General features: G+C 40.7%; 1 protein-coding gene across 3 annotated transcripts; it reads right to left on the bottom strand.

Annotated features, from left to right (window-relative positions):
• Nucleotides 1-1,502: 1,502 nt before the first annotated feature.
• On the bottom strand, nucleotides 1,503-23,324 carry CD74 (CD74 molecule). 3 transcript variants are annotated; one of them, XM_087709445.1, is made up of 10 exons: nucleotides 23,130-23,324; nucleotides 17,554-17,729; nucleotides 17,045-17,112; nucleotides 16,181-16,243; nucleotides 13,145-13,240; nucleotides 12,723-12,789; nucleotides 7,676-7,864; nucleotides 4,142-4,222; nucleotides 3,994-4,053; nucleotides 1,503-2,712 (listed from the first exon to the last, which is right to left on the bottom strand). In XM_087709445.1, the coding sequence occupies exons 1-9, from the start codon at nucleotides 23,183-23,185 to the stop codon at nucleotides 4,007-4,009; spliced, it is 843 nt and encodes a 280-aa protein (XP_087565571.1). In that variant the 5' UTR covers nucleotides 23,186-23,324; the 3' UTR covers nucleotides 1,503-2,712; nucleotides 3,994-4,006. The 3 variants fall into 3 exon arrangements, with proteins under 3 accessions (XP_087565571.1, XP_087565572.1, XP_087565573.1); XM_087709446.1 differs by lacking the exon at nucleotides 7,676-7,864 and having other exon boundaries at nucleotides 23,130-23,322; XM_087709447.1 differs by lacking the exons at nucleotides 4,142-4,222; nucleotides 7,676-7,864 and having other exon boundaries at nucleotides 23,130-23,321.
• Nucleotides 23,325-24,238: the final 914 nt, after the last annotated feature.

The raw sequence follows: 24,238 nt of genomic DNA, 5'->3' as shown, positions 1-24,238 counted from the left end.
CCTGCTATTTTTTTTTAAATCAACTTTTTATTTTCATTTTCAAGAAGGGGCATCCTTTGTCTCTCTTTATGTGCAGCACGTTCAAAATTGTGTTGTCTCTGGATTGGCTTTCTGTCTCATCCTTCCTCTTTTTATTAATAAAAGATAAAAGGTTTTGACTGGAAAAATTTCGATTTCGATTTTATTGTATTTCTATGCCGCCCTATTCCCAGAGGGACTCAGGGCGGCTCACAACCAAGTCGGGGGTGGGTGGGGTACAAACGGAAAAAAAAGAAAGACAACGGACAACACAACACCACAATTTTAAAAACAATCAACAGCCACACCATTCGAGGGGGGACAGGAACTCATCAGCCCCAGGCCTGTCGGAACAGCCAGATTTTTAAGGCGTTGCGGAAAGCCTGGAGGGTGCTGAGGGTCCGAATCTCCACGGGGAGCTCGTTCCAGAGGGCTGGAGCAGCCACAGAGAAGGCCCTCCTCCAGGTGGTAGCCAATCGGCATTGGCCAGTGGATGGAATTCGGAGGAGGCTTAATCTGTGGGATCTAATCGGTCTGTTGGAGGTGATTGGCAGCAGGCGGTCTCTCAAAAGCAGATTTGTGTGTTTAAAAACAAGTGCACAATTTCTCCACCACACCTGCATATTGCTGATAATTTGGCAAAGTTCTGATCTCATATGGATTATGCTCATGCATTCATGTAAGAGTGGACTACAGGAAGTCAAGGGATATCTATTCAAAAGAGCATCTACATTCTGCATAAGAAGCAACTAGATTCTGCAATTTCTATAAAATAAAGTCCTGTGTGTGTGTGTGTGTGTTTTTCCTACCCAACTCTTCTTTTATTCAATCCTGTCTTGTACTAGAAGCGAGACTTGACAGCATTGTAGGAATTCTGGTAGGAAATTCCAACTTGATTATTCCAAGTAAAGGAGATTACTCTATTGCAGCCTAATCAAGAAAATCACTGAAAAGGTTCTTCCTGCCCCATTACCTTTAACATGGCAACACATAACTTTGCAGTGTTGGGGCAAGTTATAATTAACTGACCTTGAAAACTGTTATTATTTTGGGCTCATGACTTTCTAGGGTCTCAACATCTTTTTTACATCGTGGCAACCAAAACTGGATGCAGTATTCCAAGTGTGGCTTTACCAAGGCATTATAAAGTGGTATTAACACTGTTACTATGGAAGGATGCAGCTTGCTCCTGAACGTCATGTATGGGACGTTTTGTGAAAGCTGTTCTTTGTGTAGATCCCTCTTCTCTGATGTCTGCAGTGGCCAAAAAGAAAGACAGCATCTCCATCACACTTGCCTAATGATTGTATGCACAATCAAATGAAAGCATGTCAGGAATAATAACATCATTAGCAATTACTGAGCAAAATACTGCAGCAGCATCTTTCTGCAACTGCACTTTGTTCAAAGGAGAGGATATTCTGGCAGCCTGTGCGTTGCTAGAATGTGAAAGGGTCAAATCATTCGCTTCAGCAGAAGAGTGCTTCATTAATTGGTTACTTTTTTATTTTGCAAAAGCTTACAATTAAAATCATCTTAGTTTGTTATCAGTGATTATATATTCAGTGTGCATCATTAACAGACCATAGACTATGATTGGTGTATAAACGTGAGAGCCTATCATCAATTAGAAGTATGTTTTAAAGACTTCTTTGCTTATCTTAACTTGCTCAATAACTATTCTAAAGATTATGTTAAGGATATTCTTAAAGAAAGCATGAATACACGTCAGCAGGCCAAAATCTAATACTCTACTAAGCTTTTCTTGGAGGAAAAAAACATGCTACCTATGCCATCCAGTTAGTAAAGTTGGTCTTTCTGGAAGTAAGGATGTCTCCCCTGTAAGATACTGTGTCCCATCCTGATGTCTGCCAGATGACTGCAACTCCCAGAATCCTCAGAACATTTCTCCACCTTAGTAATTCTTGCCTCAGTTGAAGCCCAAACATCTTAGATTGCCATGATTAAGAAACACTGTTTTGAAGAGTAACATCAAATATGCTGGCCTAGATCTCTGACCTTGTAATAATACATCTGGAAGACGCCAATTCAGGAATGTTGTTTTAGAGATTTTGTTCTAATCATTCACATAAAATATAGTGAATTGGCGCATATCAACTTTGTTAGCTTCAAGATGGGTGGACTTCAAATTCTAGGAGTTGAAGTCCTTCTTGAAGCTGCCAAGGTTGAGAAAATAATGAAGTAAATAATGATATGAATGGGTGGGCTTTGTAAAATCAGGAGAGGCAATCTGAGGGAAATAAACCTTGCAAAGAAAGCATTTTGGAGAAATGGCATCTTTGTCGTATGTTAAATTCCTATTTGATGGTAAGTGGGCATGTGGAACAGGATTGATGTTGAAATATTTGCACTGAGTGATCTTAACTGATTAACCATCAGAATGGGAGGAGGGTGGGCATGAACTGATTATACAGGGAAATACCTAATTTCTTATTTGTTGTTCTTGATAAGCATAGGTCACTTTTCTAAAAGAATAATTCTGTACTGAGCATTGTTGACAGTAATAATTAAGCTACCTTCCTTTTCATTTAAAGATAATTCTTAAACTGATAAATTTAGAAGCAGATTCCTTTTACAGTAATCCTTGAAATCAGCATCCAAGCAAAAGTGAAAAAAGCTGAAGACAATTTGGCTTTCTTAGGCCAATGTGCTGGCTTCCTTGTTTCATATTTTCTAAGGAGAAAAAAGAAGAAAAAATGAGAATGGTAACCACAGTAGTTAAAGAAACAAAGCTATTATTTAGAAGTCTGAGTCTAGCTTGGTCTCTAAAGTGGGAAAGTCCACATCATATTTTCAAGATACCAAACCAATCATATGTTTTAACCATATCCTATGGATTACTGTAGCATTATTCAACTTACCCATGTATTTGCCACAAGCTCCTTTTATTCTGACCTTTTCCCCTTCAAGTTATTCTACACGACATTTATTTAATGCACAGCTCTAAATATTTACGGTGCCAGTTCAATAAATTTGATGAAACCAATTCAAGGAAGTTGCTTGTTTAGCTTTTATATCTGTACATCTGTTCTTCACACATGCATATAGTTAAAAAAAAACTGTTATTCCAGCATTATGAAGCATAAAGACATTTATATGTTCTGCAATCTAGTTGGACATGCATCTAAAACATAGCATGGAATCTGTGAAACCTACACATCCAGCAGTGTATTAGGCCAACTGGACGTAACCAAGATATTTTTCCCTCTTTTCTTCAGAATAACATTTGAACTGCAGTTCTTTATTGCATGGTAGATATTTGTAGATAATGTAAGACGCAAATTGCTACTACTAGCCTTGATATTGGTACACTTTTTCTAAATCAGGTGGGCAGCATTAGCTGAGAAATGAGTATGGTTAAAGAGTTATGGAACTTACAGCATGTCCTTTATAGCTATGGAGCTTATGTCCTTTAGAGGGGTGTGCATAAGTAGGGGCATACATAAGTGCAGCAGCGTGCCTAACGTCCCTGTCCTAATGTCCCCATTTATTTGCACCCATTTCCTGTGTTCTTATTCATGTTTATTCTTATCCTGTTATCTTGTACATGAGTGACAAAATAAATAAATAAATAAATAAATAAATAAATAAAATAGACCTTTATAGCCCTAAGCCAAGCCCTACTTAACCTGGTCTCTCCATATAGCTGGGATTTCAAGGCAGTTCCTAGCCAGCAAGCCAAAGAGCGTGCAAACAGAACATCCAGCCATCTAAAGGATATTAAGTTGTGGTAGGCTGCCATGGCTATCTGTAGCTAAGCATTTTGGGAAGCAGGATATTGCCCTAAAGTAGGGGTCTCCAACCTTGGCAACTTTTAAGACTTGTGGACTTCAACTCCCAGAGTTCCTCAGCTAGTTCCCAACTAGTTCCACAAGTCTTAAAAGTTGCCAAGGTTGGAGACCCCTGCCCTACAGAGCCCTCTGCACAGATTGAACAGGGTTCTCCTCAAGTCACCTGAAAAGATCCATCAGTATTGGTCTCCAGAATAGGTCGCATTCTCAGGATCCAAAATGCCTGCAAAGACAAAATATTCACACATTTAAAGAGACTAAAAACTTCTATTTCTTAATTTGAAAGAATCGATCAGTGCAACAAATGTTACCACCTTGGGGGGCTTTTGTTGCATTTATTGCAGGGAGGCGGCGAGTGGGGCGGGCTGGTGGTCCACTCTGATTAGTTATCCCTATAAATAAATAAATAAATAAATAAATAAATAAATAAATGTTTTACAAAGTGAAAAAACAGTACAAATTTTAAAAAGAAAAGGAATACAAGAGAAAAGATAAAAGAAAAAAGATATAAAGAAGTGGCTTCTGATCTTTACTGCTGTTATAAATGCGTTTATATGTTGTCCTCCATCTCTCTAGTTCTATCATCGCTTCCTTCTTTCCATATTCTATTTTTTTCTAATCCCATAAATCCCAAATTACATATTTTTCCATTTTCAGGAAAAAAATAATATTAAAGGGTGTCTAGTCATTAACAAATGTAGCTGTCTTTTTCCTAATCAAATCCCTATATCTGCAAATGTTCTCATCTTTACCAACATTCCTTTATTGTGTGTATTTCAGAATCTTCAGCTATTCCTTTTCAAGGAACTCTGACTCATTGTTTAAACCTGGGAGGAAGCTGTCTTGGCTTTAAAAAAAAGCCTCCTGATCTTTTATTGGCACACAAATACTAGCTTTTCTCTGATCAGGAGAAAATACCTATACCTATAATCCTAGTTTAGCTTGTCTATTAACCAACAACCCCTCCCTTTGGTCCAACAAAATAACAGAGTCGGATGGGACCTTGTAGGTCATCTAGTCCAATCTGCCCAAGCAGGAGACCCTATACCATTTCTGACAGATGGCAGTCCAGTCTCTTCTTGAAAGCTTCTAATGATGAAGCTCTCACAACTTCTGAAGGCAAGCTGTTCCATTGATCAAGAGTTCTCCCTGTCAGAAAATTTCTCCTTATTTCTTGGTTGAATCTCTCCTTAATTAGCTTCCATCCATTATTCCTTCTCTGGCCTTCAGATGCTTTGGAAAATAGGTTGATCACCTCCTCTCTGGGGCAGCCCCTCAAGTATTGGAACACTCCTAGCATGGTCTAGATCAGGCATGTCCAACCTACGGCTCATATACAACCCTGAACAGCTAGTAATGCAGCCCCAAGATGTACACTTTTAACATTACGTGATTTTTAGCTATATTTTTCATGACTCAATTGCACAGTAGTCAAGTATGGACTACATAGGGAACAATTGAACACTCTGTACAGGAGGGCACTGAGCTGTGTTATCTTCACCTCCTGTGCCCACCACACATAGTCGAATAGAAATCCATGTGTGTCAGACATTACATTTGCTTGTGCAGCTTGGCAAGTAAAATGCAGTGGTAACAAATTATATGTGTGTGATAATATAATGTGTGTGTGTGCCTGTGAAGACAGATGTTTATTAATCCAGCAAAAAAAAATTCTTAAGTTTTTTGTTGGGAAGCATACATGTAGGTTTCCTGATTTAATTATTACACTTGGGTTTACTGCATTAATTCACAAAATAATAAGTTAAAATAGCTTTTTAGCAACTGTGGTAGAGTGGTGCAAAAATTAATTAAATAGTTCTTTGCTCATGATATTGATATAATTACATATGCTCCATCACTATTTAGGAAAATAAATGGTTACTTTTTTTATGAAATCACAGCTTCAACATCCTGTCAAAAAAAACCCAGAACCATAAAAAAATAAAATTGAGAAAGAGTTTTCAACGAAAAATGGAGAGTTGAATACTTTTTTGTCAAAACAAATAATAAGGCACTATGTTTAATTTGCAGGGAATTGTGTCTGTTTTAAAGATTACAAATTAGAAAGACATGTAAAACACGCTGCCAAATTCGATACATATCAAGGGATGTTTTGTAAAAACAAAATAGCGGAACTGAAAAAAGCATGTCATCTAACCATTTTTAAAACAAATTTACGACTAATTTGATAGTTATGTGGTAGAAAATCTGATCGCAAAAAAATTGAAACCATTTACTAATGGTGAGTTTATTAAGCAGTTTATGGCAAGTATGGCAGAAATAATTTATCTTAGGGGTTTTTTTTTAATGGATTTTTCTAAAATCAGTTTGTCTCACTGTACTATAGCCAGGCAAATTGCAAAAAATAGAAAATTCTATTTATCGAAAGAGATTTGGAGAGTAAAGTTAGTAATTTCAAATTTTATGCTTTGGAAGTAGATAAAGTAGTAATGCTACAAATATGACTCAATTTGCCATTTTTATTAGGGGTGTTGATAACAAATATAATCTCACTGAAGAAAAATGGCTTTAGTACCATTAAAAAACACAACTAAACTTGATTTACCTCAAGCAACAGAAATTACGTTAAAGTGATTTTTTTAAAAAAAAATTTGCTAACAAATCTGGTATAGCTACTGATAGTCGCCTGGCTATGGTTGGTTTTTTAAAAAAGCATTTATAAAACTAATAAAGACAATGCAATTGCTGCCAGCAACTCGTATTTGATGAAATATCATTGCATTGTGCATCAAGAAAATGTATGCACAAAAGCTTTAAAAATGGATGGGGCCATTCATTCAAGTGATGATGGCTATGGGGCATATAGATGGAAGCCAAAGGGCAGGCCTTTGCAGGGGAAGATGCCACCTATGCTTAAGACCAGTGGCGTGTTCCAGCCCTCTGAACTCACTCCCAGACCCTCTCAGAGATGTACCCTGGGGGAGTTTGGCACCAACCAAGGCCACAGGACAGGGGGAGTGGCAGTTATCATTCAAGAATCTCTTTTGGCCTTCAGGGACCATGCTCCCCACGTTTCCAGATGGGAGACCCTGTTTCTGAGACTAGGCTGCCAGGATCAAATGGGAGTGTTGCTGCTGTACCAGCCTCCCTGGTGTGTAGCAACCTCCTTGCCTCAGCTACTGGAGGCCAATCTGCTTCCAGGTGCAATTCAAGGTGTTGGTTATTATCTTAAAGCAGGGCTGTCAATTATATTTCTAATTGTCAAACTCCAGGCCCCAAGGCCAGATGCATCATGGGCCACGCCCATGTCTGGTTTAGCGAAGGGGAAATCCCAATATGTCACGTGACGCCCTCATGACAATGTGAGTTTGACATCCCTGCTCTAAAGCATGAATCCAGGATATCTGTGGAACCACCTTTTCCCGGTGGGATCCCATTCGTGCTGCAAAGGGGCCTACTGCAGATCCCATCAGCCAAGGAATTTGGCTGGTAAGATCCAAGAGAAGGGTTTTTTCTGCCATGGCCCTCTTCTTTGGAATATCTTGCACAGGAGGTAAAATCTGCCTTCTCTCTTTTTTTTAGCCTTCAGAAAATACCTTAAAACGTGGCTATGAGGCCCTGAAGGAAAAGCTGTTGGCTGGAGGTGGTTGGTAGTGCATGAGCAGAGAAGGTGCTCCCACTTCTCCACTCCAAACCTATGGATTTTTAGTTTAATTTTTATATGTTCTTATATTTCTAATTGTCTGGATATTTGTATCACACAGTAAGCAACTCAGAGTTGCTTCAGACTGCAAGATGGGTGGCAAACAAATTTAATATTCATAAGCATAACCATCACATGAGTAACTCTCCTCATTGATAGCAAGCAGAAAGAACCTCTTTACCAGTACAGTCTGGACGTCCTCTGATTTTAGTGCCCTCAATTTCGGTGCCATCTTTGTAGACACACCAGCAATAGCCGGTGCCGGAATGGCACTGCATAGGCAGATAGTTCCCCTTTTTATCACAATGGGCACATAATTTTCCTGGATGGACACCTTTAACACACTCTTCTTTCTGGCACTTGGTTTTCCCTTTAAAAAAAAGTGGGGGGGGAGAACCAAGGAAATGTTAATATTTATAGCTGATTGCCAGGACTCTTCCTATCCTTTTAAAGCACTTGTAAATCACAATAATCACATCCTTTGTCTTCAGAAGAGCACATATGATGATACAGAATGTATGGCCTTTAGTGCAGGTTGTGGTGCAAGCTCCCCTCAGCCTCACCCAGCAAGGACAATAACAGAACAACAAGAGTTGGAAGGGATCTTGGAGATCTTCTAGTCCAACCCCCTACTCAAGCAGGAAACCCTATACTATTTCAGAAAAATGGCTGTCCACGAAGGGCCAGGAATGGTTGGAGTTGTCAAATATCTAGGACAAGGCTGTCAAACTCATGGGCCACGGGCCAGATGTGTCACGCACTTGATCACACCCGGTTTTAGCAAAGGGGGAAAAGTCATGATACATCATGTGACAATGCCATGACAACGCGTGTTTGACACCCCTGATCTAGGATACGTGATCCTGGACAAATCAGAGTTAATGACTGCAGTGGTGTATGATAGATTAGAAGTCATTGTGGACTTTCTGTGAGTTAATTATAACATTTGATTGTTAACAGCCTGGCCTGAACAAAACAAATCAAAGTATTGATTATTGTTAATTTTAATTTGAATTCTTTTAAAAAAATGTGTCATTGTTAATTTTAATTGGGTTTGGGGATATCCTATTTAATTTCTTTTTAACTTTTGTAGTATGTGTTTCTTTTACGCCGCCCTGAGTCCTTGGGAGAAGGGCGGCATATAAATCGAATAAACCTCAAACCTCAACAGAGGACTTTAAAGTTTACCTTTGCTGTTGAGTTTACCTGTTAAGGGTTCTTTTTTTTACAGTAGATAGATGTCACATTGCTTGGGTAAATAGAGTTGTGGAAGTTCATAAACTGTGGGCCTGTTTTGCAAGGGGGAGAACTATTGTTGAAATATATTTATCAGTATTCAGCTAGGGGGGAACAATATGCGTGTATGTTTTTGGTTGTTGCTTTATGTCAATTTTTGTCTTGTTTATCATTTTGCCTTGTCCTTTTTTTTTTCTTTTGGAGTTTGTATTTTAACTTGGGATGTAAATTTTAAAAAAATATATATGAGGAGTGGTGGCAGTTGTACTTCAACTCTGTCTGAAGAGATGCCATTCTCCAATGCTGGTGTAATTAAACATGATAAATTTATATATTGAGCATAATTCAGAAATGAAGTGTTTCTCGGAATGTGGCACAACTCCATGCCAGAAAGCCAGTCCCTCGGGGAGAAGCATTCAATAGTCCTTTTCCAAGGACAGTGGGGCTTTTGCATACACAATGCACATTGGAAGGGAAGGGAGCAAGCAAGTCTACTGCATAGCCATCGCATCACACATAAGCAGCCTGGAAGCTCCAAGTAAAGTTTTAACTTATGGCTGACTGTGTCGGCTACTCCTTAATCATCAAAACATGTTCCATTGTAGCTACAGCAAAGGGAAGGGAAGGGTAAGGAAATAATGCTTTTTGTAACAATATGCCACTTTAATTATGACAGCTATTTCATTGGGATGGCTCCCAAGGAAGCCATTTAGCCTAATGAGAGCAAACACTAATGAGTAGTCTAATGGAGGTAGTATTAATATAAATCCTGCTAATGGGGGCAGTAGTTGATGACTGCTGGGCGGCTAATTGATCTGAAAACCTCAGCCACTGGGTTTGATTTCAAAAACTGCAGAAATCACAGAAGGAAGAATTCTTCTTAAACACAAGATTGGTGCTCAAGTTAGTTGCATAAAGTGACTGAACTTACTGAAGCATTATTATTGAATCATTTACGGAGGGGAATTGCTGAAAGGCCTAAGATGTTCCCGTGGGTTTTAAATTATATTGAAGAGGCTCTTAATTTGCACCTTGGGCCTTCCTTCCTCCAGATGCAACTTCTAGTTTGTAACTGAAGTATTAAATGAATCATTTATTGCTGTGTGTGTATGTATGTGTGCGTGTGAAAGAGAGAGGGAGAAGGAGGGAGGAGAAACACATTCTTCTGCTTGGTGACTTCCAGGGTTTTTTCTTCTCTTTCCATCTAAGTTCTGGGCTCTACAGCATGTAAAGCTCATCAACCAAGCAGGCTCAATAAGTTAACAGGTAGTCCTCGACTTAAGACCACAAGTGAAGCCAAATGTATGTTGTTAAGCAAGTTTGCCCCATTTTACAACCTTTCTTGCCACAGTGGTCAAGCGAACCACTACAATAGTTAAATTAGTCAAACGTTTGCCAGGTGAAACTGGCTTCTTCATTGATTTGGCTCATCAGAAGGCTGCAAAAGGAGATCACGTGGAAACCCCCCCCCCCAGGACGCTGCAAGCATCATAAATATGAGTCAGTTCTGATCACAGGACCGTGGGGCTGCTACGACGGTCGTAAGTGTGCAACCTGGTGATCAGTCATTTTTTCAGTGCCGTTGTAACTTTGAATGGTGACTAAACAAACGGTTGTAAATCGAGGACTACCTGTACTGTGTACATTCTGCCCATTGCCTCTTCTTTGTAGAAAGGCAAGGAGCTTCAGCTAGAAAAGATTCCCAAGTCAAACACCCTGTAGTAGTAAAACAATCAGTACTGCATAAATAGTCTGTTCCAAAATTAATTTGTATTAATTGATCCAGAAAGACAATCCCCCCCCCCTCCCCAAATGATGTCCAATGGGTTCAAAGCGGTTCCTTCAATGGGTGTTAGAGAGCACTGACAAAGAAGATGGGATAACAAGAGAAAACAGTGGTTTGGCCACTGTTTCCATGTTATAGAATAGAATAACAGAGTTGGTAGGGACCTTGGAGGTCTTCTAGTCCAACCCCCTGCCTAGGTAGTTTCAGACAAATGGCTATCCAACATCTTCTTAAAGACTTCCAGTGTTGGGGCATTCACAACTTCTGGAGGCAAGCTGTTCCACTGATTAATGTCAGGAAATTTCTCCTCAGTTCTAAATTGCTTCTCTCCTTGATTAGTTTTCACCCATTGCTTCTTGTTCTACCCTTATGATCCTTCTTACCCTTGTGATCCTTCTTGTTCTCTTGCTCACTGGGATCAGCCCTAATCTGCTATTGACATGGACTCTTGATAAATGTAGATATCTAATAAAGACGGACATTTTCATCCCAGCTTAAGACACCGGCCAATTTACATCAAGAAGGGATTTGAATATTTTACACAATGAGTTATACCCAAACGGCAATATTCCTTGGCACATCGTTCAGTAACCCCCCTGGATAGCTTGCTCTCAGAAATGCATTGTTGAAGGGCCAAAGGCAAATGGTTTATTTTGTGCAAAAAGGAACTGAAAAGGACAGAATAACGCACTGATATAATTTTACAGCTGGCAATAAGAATACTGAATTCAACCAACATTGGCAAGAAGAGAGGAGCCGTACCCTTGGCATCAATTAAAAAGATGTTTGCATCTTAAAAAGCCATTGGCTTCGAGTGAAGGGCCTGCCTTGGCTTGTTTGAGAAAAGAACCAAGCTTTCATCTAGTTTCCACTCATTAGTCTGTCTGGGAAGGAAGCTTCTCCTCTTCCAACTCTCCATCCCAGCTAGTTTGGAAGATGGGAGGACCGCGTAGGACGGAGAGCTGCAACTTGAGAAGGAATTTGTGGAAATGGCAAAATTCCTTTTGCAACAGAACAAGAGATTTTCATTTACAAGATCATTTTCTTTTAATGACCCTATAACCCCTTGCGGGGTGGAGTCTGGGCAACTGAATGGAGCTAAGTGTTTAGTAGCCGGATGCCCTTCCTGTTGCCAATGTGGAGTTTTGTTCAGCAGATACATTCTCATTGTGCCCAGAGAGAGAAATATCTGCCTCTACCGAGGATCGAACTCACAGCCTCCTGGTTGTGAGGCGAGAGCTCCACCTCTAGGCCACCACACCACTCATTTGCATTTACAAGATGGTGCCTTTGAATTCTTTCATAGAACGTGGCTTCCTTCGAGTAAAAAAAAAAGCAGCTCAAGGTTGACTCAGCCTTCCATCCTTCCGAGGTTGGTAAAATGAGGACCCAGATTGTTGAGGAAAATAGGCTGACTCTGTAAACTGCTTAGAGAAGGCTGTAAAGCACTGTGAAGCGGTATATAAGTCTAAGTGCTTTTGCTATTGCTGATTGGACGCACCAAAGGCATCTTCCTGCAATTGGCTTTCTTCATTACTATAATGCACGGTAGTCCTCAACTTACAACCACAGCTGAGCCCAAAATTTCCGTTGCTAAGCAAACCAGTTGTTAGTGAATCACTGCAGTTGTTAAGTGAACCATGTGGTTGTTAAGTGAGTCTGGCTCTTCCCATTGACTTTGCTTGTTAGAAGCCAGTTGAGAAGGTTGCAAATCACACGACCCCAGGACAATGCAATTGTCATAGACACAGGCTAGTTGCCAAGGGCCCAAATGTTGATCACAATGGTTGTAACGGTGAAAAACGATCATAAGTCAGTTTCCTCAGTGCTATTGTAACTTCAGATGGTCACTAAGCGAATGGTTGTAAGTCGAGGACTACCTGTACGGCACTGATCCTAAACTATGAAATAAGCAAAGCTACATAGAATGGGACAGGGGGGAGACAAACCCTCTGGCTTTTCTGCATATACCTCAGTATTTAACTTTCCTCACAAAGCTTGGTAACATCACGACACTTGGGAATGCCTTCTAGAATATTGTTGCTGTTCCTACTCATTTCCTACACTTCTTTAGGATGGTAAGCGCAAGTAGAACATGACACTTCGATCTGCTCTGAGGTGAACGGATTCATTCTTTGCTTCCAAGAATTTCATGCTTACTTCACGCTTAAAACTTGTTTGTTTCCTACAAGTCTAGCATGCATACCTTTTTCGTTATCCGCTTTTTGGGCCAATTGGAAGATCAGCCACTTGTGCATCCAGGTTTCAAACTCCTGAAAACAGACCAGATATCGTTACTGAAGGTTAATTATATTAAATTAAGGCCACCATTGTTCTGCCCCTCCTTGGTAACCCCTTGGAGAACAATCCGTATCTCCTAAAGAGGGCTGTTGAAGATCCATAGGAAGATGCAGGTGTTTCTTATGTAAGTAGAGAGGAAGGTAGAAAAGCAGAGGATTTCTGGTAGGACTATACTTGGCCCTCCTGTAGCAGTGGAAATCAGAATAAGGCAGTCCAAGGTCTTGGTAAGAAAATGAGAGAATCAGAGAAGAGGGATGAAGGTTCAGGAAAGAAAATTAGTAGCATCCAAGGAGGAGGAACAGGACTCTAGGAATGATAGAGACTTACCTTCCAGTCATTGTAACCCATGTGGATCTTCAGGTGTCCCATATTTTCCATGAAGTTGCTTTTTAATTCAGGAAAATTTCTGGTTGGGTTTTCTCGCTAAAGAAAGAGACATATTTTCAGTACAAGAAGGGCTGTTATTCAAGAGTACCAGGGTCAGGTTCGTATGCTGATTATTTTTTTTCTTTTCATTTCGGCTTATGATGTGGCTAAGCCTATGCAGCTATGTTTAATATGTTTAGGTTCAGGATTATGTATGAAATCACATGCTCTGCTAAACTACCAAGTTTCCACCCAAATTCTTTTGACCCCCGAAATAAGCGCTTGGCCTTATTTTGGGGGATGTCTTATTATTTTTGAGGTGCAGGGGGCCCCTTAACCTCAGCCTGCAGCCCACAGATCAGCTGATACAGAGAGGGCCAGAAGTTCTGTCTTTATTTCTGGTACGCTCTTGCCAGCCCTAGCATCATTGGGCTTACTGCTCTTTTTACGTCTGCCACTAAGAGAAGGGGCGCAGTAGCTAAGGTTTACGGGAGCGGCCTCCACAAGGCTGTTCCGCATGGATGGCAAGTGCATATGAGGCATGTGGAACATATTCCCCCCTCCCCCCAGGAAATGGAGGGAACCGGCTGCGTATGCGTTTAAATGTTTTAGGGGAGGGCTTATTTTGGGGGTGTGTGTTATTTTATCACATGCGCTCAAAAGCCCGATTAGGCTTATTCTCCGGGGAGGTTTTTATTTTCAGGGAAACAGGGTATGATTTGTTTAACTATGACATACTAAAACAACTGGTATCAGTTTCATGCAACATGCTTAGCCCAAATGAAGCAACAAAGTGTGTGATGACTTTGCATGTTGTGTGAACCAGGTGTGAAGACTAGGCTTAGTTTACACATTATGAGCAACTTGGTTTCAACAATTTAATGAAGTGCCCTAATCTGTGAGATCATCTAGACATGACTGCAACAGTTCTGTACGTTGGGACTGGATCGCCACTTCATCCCTCTGAATGGTAATTTAAAACAGAAAAGGAGTTGATGGGATAGGGGTTGCTGGCATCCCTAACCCATAGTTCTCCTCCCTCCAGTTTACTTCCTAAATTCTCTTCCTTGCAAAGAGCAAGGAAGCTGACCTTGATGGAGGCATGCAGCTGCTACCTAGACAAAAGAAGCTGAAACATTTTTAAAGTCCAGGAAGAGATGACAGTAGGAAGAGGCTTAGGCATAGACCTCCCTAATTCACTGAATTATAGGAAGAGAGGGACAGTGTAGCACAATGAGACTGTGGCAAGCGACTGTTATTACATCCAACCTCAGAGTAGATTTCACCTTCCTAGCTAAAGGGAGGCTAAAGCTAATTGTAGAGTTTATTTCCTAGCCTGGTCTACTCAATGGTGCTGGCAATCTGTCTCAGTGGGATTCCAAAATCTGAATGTAACTCTCATCCCAAGAAAAGCAGATAGGCCAAAGAGGTCTTGAAAATATCCATCTCACTCAACTAGCACAATTAACTTTGAATACATTGGAATACCTAGGCTGGGGAGTGGTGCTAAAGCACACAGATCAAGCAAAAGCGGAACTTGAAATAAAAAATACAGCTCTCTTTGCAGAGTTAAAGTGAAAGCACTTGGCAAGAGGAACTCTTTGGTCAAGGTCCAAAGCAGTTACACGCCTGACTGTGAAAAACCAGCACAGACTTACAGTTTGTGCTTTGTTGTTTAAAGAGAAAAATAAATGCTAATCAACTTATCCGGAACAAACTGGTGCACCAAAAGTTTGCTTCCATCGGCAGCTTCCTTAGATCTTGGCAGAAGCTACTGCTACGTTCTGTAAGATTCACTAAAGAAGGCCCTTCCCTCTCCCATTTTTCTTTGAGTTTCAGTTACTCCACAGATTGTATGTATCATGCAGTCAAGGATCGTTGCTGATTCTCATGTCTGGAGAAAACATTCACTGGTCAATTTCACTGCTTGAAAAGCAAAGTCGATTAATGAGATTTATAAAAGTAATGAAGTCTCAGATATGATTCTAACAAGGAAGAAGGACAAATTTTCTGCGGAAAATAGTTTAACACAGTGATGGCGAATGTTTTTGTCCTTGCGTGCCAAAATTGTGTGCATGTGTTCAATAGCATGAGCATGCATGCCCCACACCCATAATGCAATGCGCCCCACCCACCTGCGCATACGAACGAGACCATCCCCACGCATGCACACACTGCCTCCCCCCCCCCCATGCGTGCACTACCCATGTGAGGAGGAGGGAGTTTTCACCCTCCCCAGGCTCCAGAGGCTTTGCTCAAGCCTCTGGGAGGACGAAAATGGCCTCCCCCAGACTCTGGAGGCTCTCCGGAGGCTAGAAACATGCTCTGTTTTTGGTACCAGGAAGCTTCAGGAAAGCCTCCGGAGCCTGGGAAGGGTGAAAAGTGGGCCAACTGGAAGTTCAAAAATGAATTTCTGGTAGGCCCGTTGAGCCTGTTTTTCACCCTCCCCAGGCTCCAGAGGCTTTCCTGAAGCCTGGGGAGGGAGAACACGGCCTCACCCAACCCCCCGGGGGGAGAGGGCGCCTGGAAGCCAGAAACAAATCGTTTCTGAATTTCTGGTAGGTCTGTTGGGCCTGTTTTTCACCCTCCCCAAGCTCCAGAGGCTTTCCTGAAGCCTGGAGAGGGTGAAAACAGCTTTCTCCGCCTCCCTCTCGGCCCCCCCCCAAAAGGCCAAAAATTAGCTGGCCAGTGTGCACATGCACACTGGAGCGAATGGCTTGTGTGCCGGCAGATATGGCTCCACATGCCACCTGTGGCACGCGTGCCATAGGTTCGCCATCACAGACTTAATGAATATTAGATGCTGAGTGGAAGGTAGAGGCTCAAGGAGGAGCCACAACCTTGAGAGAGAGAGTTTGAATACAGCAACGTGTGGTGTACGCTGTGCCTTTTCTCTCAAGCTTTCATGCATCACTGGATGCAGATTTGCTGGTGTATCCACAATCGGGACACAATGCTTTGTCACAAACGCAAAAGTAACAAGACGAGACCCCTTACCAAGAGCATGCGTTTGACTTGATCCTCGGTGCTATTAGTCAGCTTCTTTTCCATCTGCAAAAACTGTAAAAAAGAAAATAGGGATTTATACCAGGAAAGGAGGAAATTAGAAGGAGTTCCCTTGACCCTGGAATTACAGTAGCGGTGGGGGTGGGGGGTCTATTCTTGTGATCCTAAGAGAAGAAGGGAGGGACTAAGATAATTTAAACATAATGGTTGCCTCACTTTGTGTGTATCAATTCTAAATACACTTTGTGGGCAAAGTTCTAAACAATTCTAAATTGTGTGTAACCATGATCCATGAAAGTTTGTGCAAAAACAAACGTGTTGCCTTGAGAGTACTACATAACCCTTGGTTGAAGTGCTGTGAAAGGTGAACTTTTAAAACTAGGCAGTTTTTCACAAGTTGCAGAACTGCCCATTGAAATAGTTCAAGAGGAACTATTGGGAATTCAACCAGTGATGGGATTCAAATAATTTAACAACCAGTTCTCTGCCCCAATGACCAACTGTGAGGGGGGTGGGTGGCTCAGTGGTCATGTGACTGTGTGGGCGTCGCCAATTCAACATCCCTCAGGTCGATGGGCGCTTCGCCTTACTTATTGCAATGTAACTGGAGAGGCAGTTTCTGTAAACAGAGCAATAAAGATTAGGCTAGAAACAATACCAGAATGTTTCTTTCCTGCCTTACAGGAGTAGCCTTTAAAGTGGAAAAAACCAAAATGAGATGTCTTCTTCTGCTTAGAAAGTTAACAACCGCTTCTCCCGAATAGGTGTGAATTGGCTGAATCCCACCACTGAATCCAACACAGATAGACAACAATAAGTCATGGAACGGAAAGGATCAGTGTCTGTTCTCTTTACCTCAGGTTCATTCAGGGCCAAAGGCATCACATTGGCTATTGCCATCTTTGGGCCTGATCTTTGGACATCTGTGGGAAGAAAGAGAGTTTTAATATGCATATCGAAAGGGGTAAACATAAGAGCGTTCACAAATGCCTTCTACTCTTATACGTGTGTCAAACCAGGGACATAAGAATTTGAGTCCCTGGTTGTAATCAAGACAAATCTCTGAAGCATGACAAGGACATGTTTACCTTTGTGCATGTGTGAGTGTGCCCAACAGAAATTTTGACTAGCTTTCTTTGAGTCGGAAACCCTGTCCTTCATACCCAACCACAAATTACTTTCAAAAATCCCTTTTCCTACCAGATGGCTTTTTTCCAAGCAGGATTAAATAAAGAGATCACAAGGAGCTTGTGCAACTGCAAACAAGATGTCACAAGTAAACCTTGTCTAAGGTCCATCCATCATCTTTGCGCTCTGCAGCTGAAAGTGAAAAGAAGGGGTGGGTTGGGGGGTAGCTGACTAACTTTTAGAGATGCTGCCGGTCAGGGAGTCCAGTTTCAGTTGCTGGGTGTTCTTGTTCAGCTTGGTGATCTGGTTGTCATGCTGATACACAAAGTAGACGGTCACAGCCTGGCCAGCGAGGAGCAAGACCCCCAGGAGAGAAAAGATAGTGTAGGCAGTCCCCTTGCCGCAAGAATTGCTGCCAAATATAAGAGGTGTGTGTCAGTACTCACCCAGCCATCCTAATGTCTGTCCCTCCCTCTCTAACCGGAGGTCCTGTACAAAACATCTGCATTTAAGTGGTGATGAATGCACATCTGCAGGATTCTGCTAGAGATACATGTTGCTTTGACATTTCTGCTATTTATAATGCAGAGCTCTGCCTGTTGCAGGAATTACCAAGTTAGTTGTGATAGCAGATGACTCGGTGATCCAGCCCCTTATGATTTTGTTAAAAATTAGAAAGAATTATAGAGAAAGAGCAAATGAAGTCATTACAGGTAGTCCTTGACTTACAACAGTTCGTTTAGTGACCGTTCAAAGTTACAAAAAGTGATTTATGACTGTTTTTCACACTTACAACCATTGCAGGATCCCCATGTTCACGTGATCAAAATTCAGGAGTTTGACAGCTGACTCATATTTATGATGGTTGCAGTGTCATGGGATCCCCTTTTTCGACCTTGGGACAAGCATAGGATATTTGATTTCCTTATTGATAGGTCCCAGTTCGTGCGAGTTGGAAGAAAAGTTTCCATCTCCATCTCCTTGAGTAGGGGTTCCCCACAGGGTTATGTCTTGAGTCTGCTACTGTTCACCTGGATGTCTGATGACTGCTGTGCCAAATCTGCTACGAATCATATTGTGAAGTATGCGGATGACATGGCAGTGGTGGGTCTTATCCAGGCTGACAATAGGGAAGAGGTGAAAATTCTGGTGGACTGGTGCAATAAAAGTAACCTGGTTCTAAATGTTAATAAAACAAAGGAGATCACTGTAGATTTTAGAAAGAGCTGACATAGTCATACTTCCCTCAGTATCAAGGATGCAGCTGTAGAGGTGGTCAACCGTATTGAGTATCTGGGGGTGCAGATAATTAACAATCTGAACTAATCTCTCCACACATCCTTAGTGAAGTGTGCAAACCAGCATCTGCATTTCCTGCATCGGATGAGGAGAGCACATCTTTCTTCTTCTGTCCTGGCCACTTTTTACAGAGACACGATTGACAACATTTCAACAAACTGCAACACTGTTTGGTTTGGTGGCTGCAGTGCCTCAGAGAGAAAGTCCATACAGAGAGTGGTAAGGACAGCTGAGGTGATTGTAGGAAACTTGCTTCCCATTATTCAGGATACTGCTTATAAGCTTTGTGCTTAGAACTGAAAGCATTGTCAGAGACCTGCACACCCACTTCACGGTCTGTTTCTGTTGCTCCCCTCTTGGGGGAGGTTTTGAAGTATTTCCAGGAAGACTACCAGATTCTGTAACAGCTTTGTTCCCTTCGTCATCTATCTGGTATAAACTTGCAAGATTCTTTTCTCCCCCACTATTTATATGTACACATTTGAACTAGACTATGATGTTTTTCTGTGTCATATGTGTGTGTGTGTATGTTATAATGGTTATCTTTTAAGAGCTGAATGCAACAAAATTTCATTTTAATGAATGCTGATTAGCATACATTTAAAGTGACAACAAAGTTCTGTTCTATTCTATCAGATGATTCCCTTTTGCGACCAGCAAAATCAATGGGGAAGCCCGATTCATTTAACAATCGTATCACTAATTTAACAACTGCAGCGATTCACTTAACAAATGTGGCAAGGAAGGTCATAAAATGGGGAAAATTCACTTAACAAATGGCTCACTTAGCAACAGAAATATTGTGATGGTCAATTGTAGTTGTAAGTCAAAGATTATCTGTATTTTTCCCCTTTCACCAAAGGATTAATTTCCCTCATGGAAATCCCTCCCTTCCCTCCCTTTGGAAGCCTAGTATAGAGGCAATTAAGTAAACAATCTACCAACACCCTCCTGAACAAACATTGCAAGATAAAGGTGTGGTTTTTGTTTTTATATGTATAACACAGACCAAAATGGAAACAGTGGAATAGGCAGAAAATCACACCTGGCCAATAAAAAAAGTCCCCTATCAAATTACAGAAAACCCCTATCTTCCCCTGTATCTTACCTCTCGCATAGCTCACAAAATAACCTAGTCCAAAAACAAACTTGAGAAATTCCCAAGAGACCTTTATATGATTCATTAATTTGGATTTGTTGCTTGCAAAATAGAAGTTGAAAGCGAAAGCAAAGAAATGTTTGCCAGCACAACGCAAGGAGTATAACAAATCAAGGTTTTTGTTCTGGCTAGCTCCCTTGTAGTTTTGCACTTTGTAACTGCTCCAACGAAGTCCACAGAATGTCATTTTTAAAATAAAATAAAATCAAGATGTGCGACATATAAAAAACAGGTGGAGTTTTGAACAATCAGTATACATATATTCACTGATTATAGAGGCAGCTAAAGGCGTCAGAAGAAGGACTTTTGGAATTAAAAGTCACTGGTTTTTTTTAAAAAAAGATGGATATGTTTGACATCACTATCCTAGAAGAGCCTTTTCCACATGCCAAGTTTTATATGCAGGTTTTTTTAAAAAAAAAAAGCAATCAAGAAGAACTTTCAGTCTAAGGTTTCCGAACTAGCAGGTTAGTTTAACCTTGTAAAATATTATTAGGTCTGCTTGCTGCTAAGGTGGTCATGTTGTTTCCAGACAATTCTGGAAAAGAGGTGAAAAAATTACTTGAAATATATAAACTGAAGCCACAGACATAACAACTGGGGGAAGAGGTCTTCTGCAGGTTAAATAATTCCACTTATGATTTAAATAATTATCATAAAAACACACTGTCTAATTGTTCAAGATTTATTTACATCAATATCAGTAAGTTTTTAAAGGTGACAACGCCCTCAGCTAACTGCATTTCTGGTGACTGCATACTTGGCAGCATTACTGGTGTGGTTCGCTTTCTTCCAGAATGTTCTTTCAATTTCCTAATCTAGAAATACCAGGTGGTTCTCCCCAGTGGTGGGTTTCAAAACTTTTTAGAACCTCTTCTGTAGGTGTGACCTGCTTTGTGGGAGTGGCTTGCCAGCCATGTAACCAGGTGGCAGTGGCTTGCCAGCCATGTGACTGGATGGGCGTGGCCAACTTGTAAAATGTGGTGAAACTCACTTAACAACGCTCTTGCTTAGCAACCAAAATGTTGGCTCAGCAACTCTGGTATTTGAAGCACGAAAATCTTAAAGCTGTCAAGTTACAAGACCCTTGCAGCCCTAACCCTTTAGAAAAAAAAACCCAGGGGTGTTCAAACTTGACAGCTTTAAGACTTGTGGACTTTAACTCCCAGAATTCCTCCTCTCGCTCTTTATCTTGATGATATGCGGACGGGCGGGGAGAGGGAGCTGGAACCGGTTCTAAACGGCACTGTAGATTTGTGGAACCTCTTCTATAGAAGAGGTTAGAACTGGCAGGAACCCACCCAACTTCTCCCCCACCTAAGTACTACCCAGGACAGACCCTCCTTCTGAGGACAGAGTATCCTGGTATACTCTGGGCAGTCTTCCATTTTAAATTAAGTTAGAGTGGATTCAAAAGCAGAATATACTGTGATGTGTTACCTTGGAGAAAAAAAATGTGGAGAGTTTAGCATTTTAACTGCAAGTTATACCAGCATGCACTCAGTGGGAGTTAGAAAATGTGCTCATAACTGAAGTATAGATGAGAGGTTTTTGAACACATTTCACCCTAGCAACAGCTAATCATCTGGAATCTATTAAATGATTGCTTTGATTATTGGCTTGTCTTATAGTGTCTGTGGCCAGCTTTACCGCGGTATAATTCCCTAAAAATGGTCTCCTTTATTAAGAATTATTTTTCACCATGTAAAACTGCACAGCATCTGAGGACATAATATACAACTTTAGGCACTGTAAAAAAATACAAATGTGCTTTGGGACTATGAGAACTCAGATTCACATTTCTGCTGCTTTACGAAGCTTTGAACATTTTACAGGACTGTTATGAAAGTAATATAGTCGAATTTTAGCTTTTCTTAAAGAAGTGGTAAGATGCCTATGTAATGAATTTTGGGGAGCAAAACTAAAAATGATATTGTCCTTTATTTAAAAAAATAGCAATATAGCAATAGCAGTAGACTTATATACCGCTTCATAGGGCTTTCAGCCCTCTCTAAGCGGTTTACAGAGAGTCAGCATATTGCCCCCAACAATCTGGGTCCTCATTTTACCCACCTCAGAAGGATGGAAGGCTGAGTCAACCCTGAGCCGGTGATATTTGAACCGCCGAACTGCTGATCTAGCAGTAGCCTGCAGTGCTGCATCTAACCACTGCGCCACCTTGGCTCTAAAAAATGTACAAAGTAGTTCTACTGGGCAGAATAAATAATAATAAAAAGCAAAGGGCAATTCGTGGCTACAAATATGTTTTAAAATGACACTTTTAATGCAAAAAAATGTGAACATTTTTACTGCTTAGAAAGGAACAAAAAGGACAGGGAAAGAGAAATGTGTTATATTTCCAAAGCACTATTGTAAAACAAATTTGAAAATGATGATATACCAGAGAAAATGTATAATTCATTGCCAGTGATTAAAAAATAGCTCCAGTACTTATTTGGTTTTAGCGCATAACTTAATATATTGTTAAACTGATAATCAATACTATGGCTTCCTTATAATCTGACTGGTTTTCTTAAGCACCAAACACAGTGTCTAAACTTTTCGATAAGATTGAAAGATTGCCCTAGAGTGATTGTGCTAATGAAGCAAGCCCAGCATTAAAAGTTTCAAGGTTAGAAATATGCCTACACTTGAACAAGGTTTATAAACTTGTGCTAAGAATGGAACGGAATTGTGCTAAGGCAAAATATGGTTGAGTTAGCATATAGCGTGAACTATATTGTGATTTATAAAACATAGTTTACGACTCGGCATGAGTGTAAAGCCAATTATACGTCATTCAATAAATCATAGTTGAAGACAAAAATAAGAGCAATCTAAGCAATATAATCCCACCCATATTTATTCACCCAACCCCGTGAATACAAAATGGGCTTATTTCCATGTAAATTTTCATAATGTTACATCTTCAGAGCTTCCCACGATTCCTGTTCTTCCGTTTTGAAAATCCATATAACCCAGCCTGTGACTTTTGCCACCAGATTCCCTCCAGTTGGAACAGGCTACCTCCCATATAGCACCACCACCGGCATATAGGGTGAAATGCTAGGAATTGTTAACCAACCCAGGTGGAGGGCATTGTGCATGGAAAACTGCCACTAGCCTTTGGCCAATGCACTGAGGGTCTACTTCAATGCTTGTCTTAATTCCTTCTTATATCAGCATAGACGTTTCTAGAGACATTGGGGTTTTTACAGAAGGACACACCCCCCCCCCATTATTATGTTTCTCACCTACATCAAATGTCCCCTATTTTTCATTACAATGGAGGTTGCAATACTGGACACTCAAAACTCAGCCCAAGGAAATGGGCTGAGTGGTAGCTACAAATACCTTGCTTGTTGTCTTGCAGAACCAGTTGGTGGGAGAAGAATATGGTCGTCCTCCATGGTCTTTATTGCCTCAGGAGCCGAGTTGTGGCAATGTGGTTGATGGCTGGGAAATGAGAATTTTAAAAAGTTTGCTGGACTTTTCAAGTGTTTCTTCAAAGGCAAATGAGGGAAGTGAAAATAGAAAGTGCTAGGTAGCTGGAAATACCCTTCGATATTCTGCCCACATTATTATCATAAAGGAATCTAATTGGGCATTTTTATTCTAGATTTAATTTCTAAGAGATGTCATTGGGTACTCAAATGACATCACCTGTTGGCAGGCAACCTGTTGCTGTTCTGTGTTCCATCCAACTGTTAGCGTGCAGTAGCTTTCTCAAACCAGTCTTTATCATAGTTAATGATTTTGTAGCTATTTTACTAAAGAATAAAATAGCCTGGGAACAAAGGTTTCTGAGGTGTTAGGAACTTTCCTTTAAATTCAGGTCAAATAACCGTCTGAATAGATTGTAGTTTATGGTCAATTCGCACAGCTTTCATTCAAGTTGATATTGCCTCCCTATTGCAACTATTTTGACTCTCTCCATACTCAAAATGGTGTTTCTTCCTGAGAGTACTTTTGCGTGTGTTTTAATAAGTGCCAATTGACAGGAAGCTAGCATCTAGCTCAGGATCCATTCCATCCTTCAAGGAGAAAGGTTTCATAGGTAAAATTCTCACAGAAACTTCAACCCCAGAACAAGGATGTGGAATTCTGAACTTTGGAAATCCTCAACTAGTTCTTGTTGGGAAATGATTAAGGGAAATTTCCAGTTTAGTTTGTACCCAACAAATTCCTAGTCAATTCTTATATTCAGATCAGAGCAAGAATACACCAGTCAGTTCAAAATCAGTCTTGGTACCTGTATCATTTTATTATTTATTAAGTATCAGGAAATATAAAAAAACATTACTATTAACTAGTAATGTTGTGGCCCACCAGTGGAAATGGTGGCTGACTCAGACAATGAGGAGATTGGGGAGGAACATGGGCCAGTCCTGAAGTCTGGGGGAGGCTCTGATGAGTGCTCTGCAGTAGAGACAGAGATGGGACCAGGGCCATATGACAGTTAT

This window comes from Thamnophis sirtalis, unplaced genomic scaffold (genome assembly GCF_051295495.1).
Source record: "Thamnophis sirtalis isolate CommonGarterSnake01/CBP01778 unplaced genomic scaffold, rThaSir2_p1.2 scaffold_3, whole genome shotgun sequence".
NCBI classification, from domain to species: domain Eukaryota; kingdom Metazoa; phylum Chordata; class Lepidosauria; order Squamata; family Natricidae; genus Thamnophis; species Thamnophis sirtalis.
This window is presented reverse-complemented; position numbering and strand designations above follow the sequence as displayed.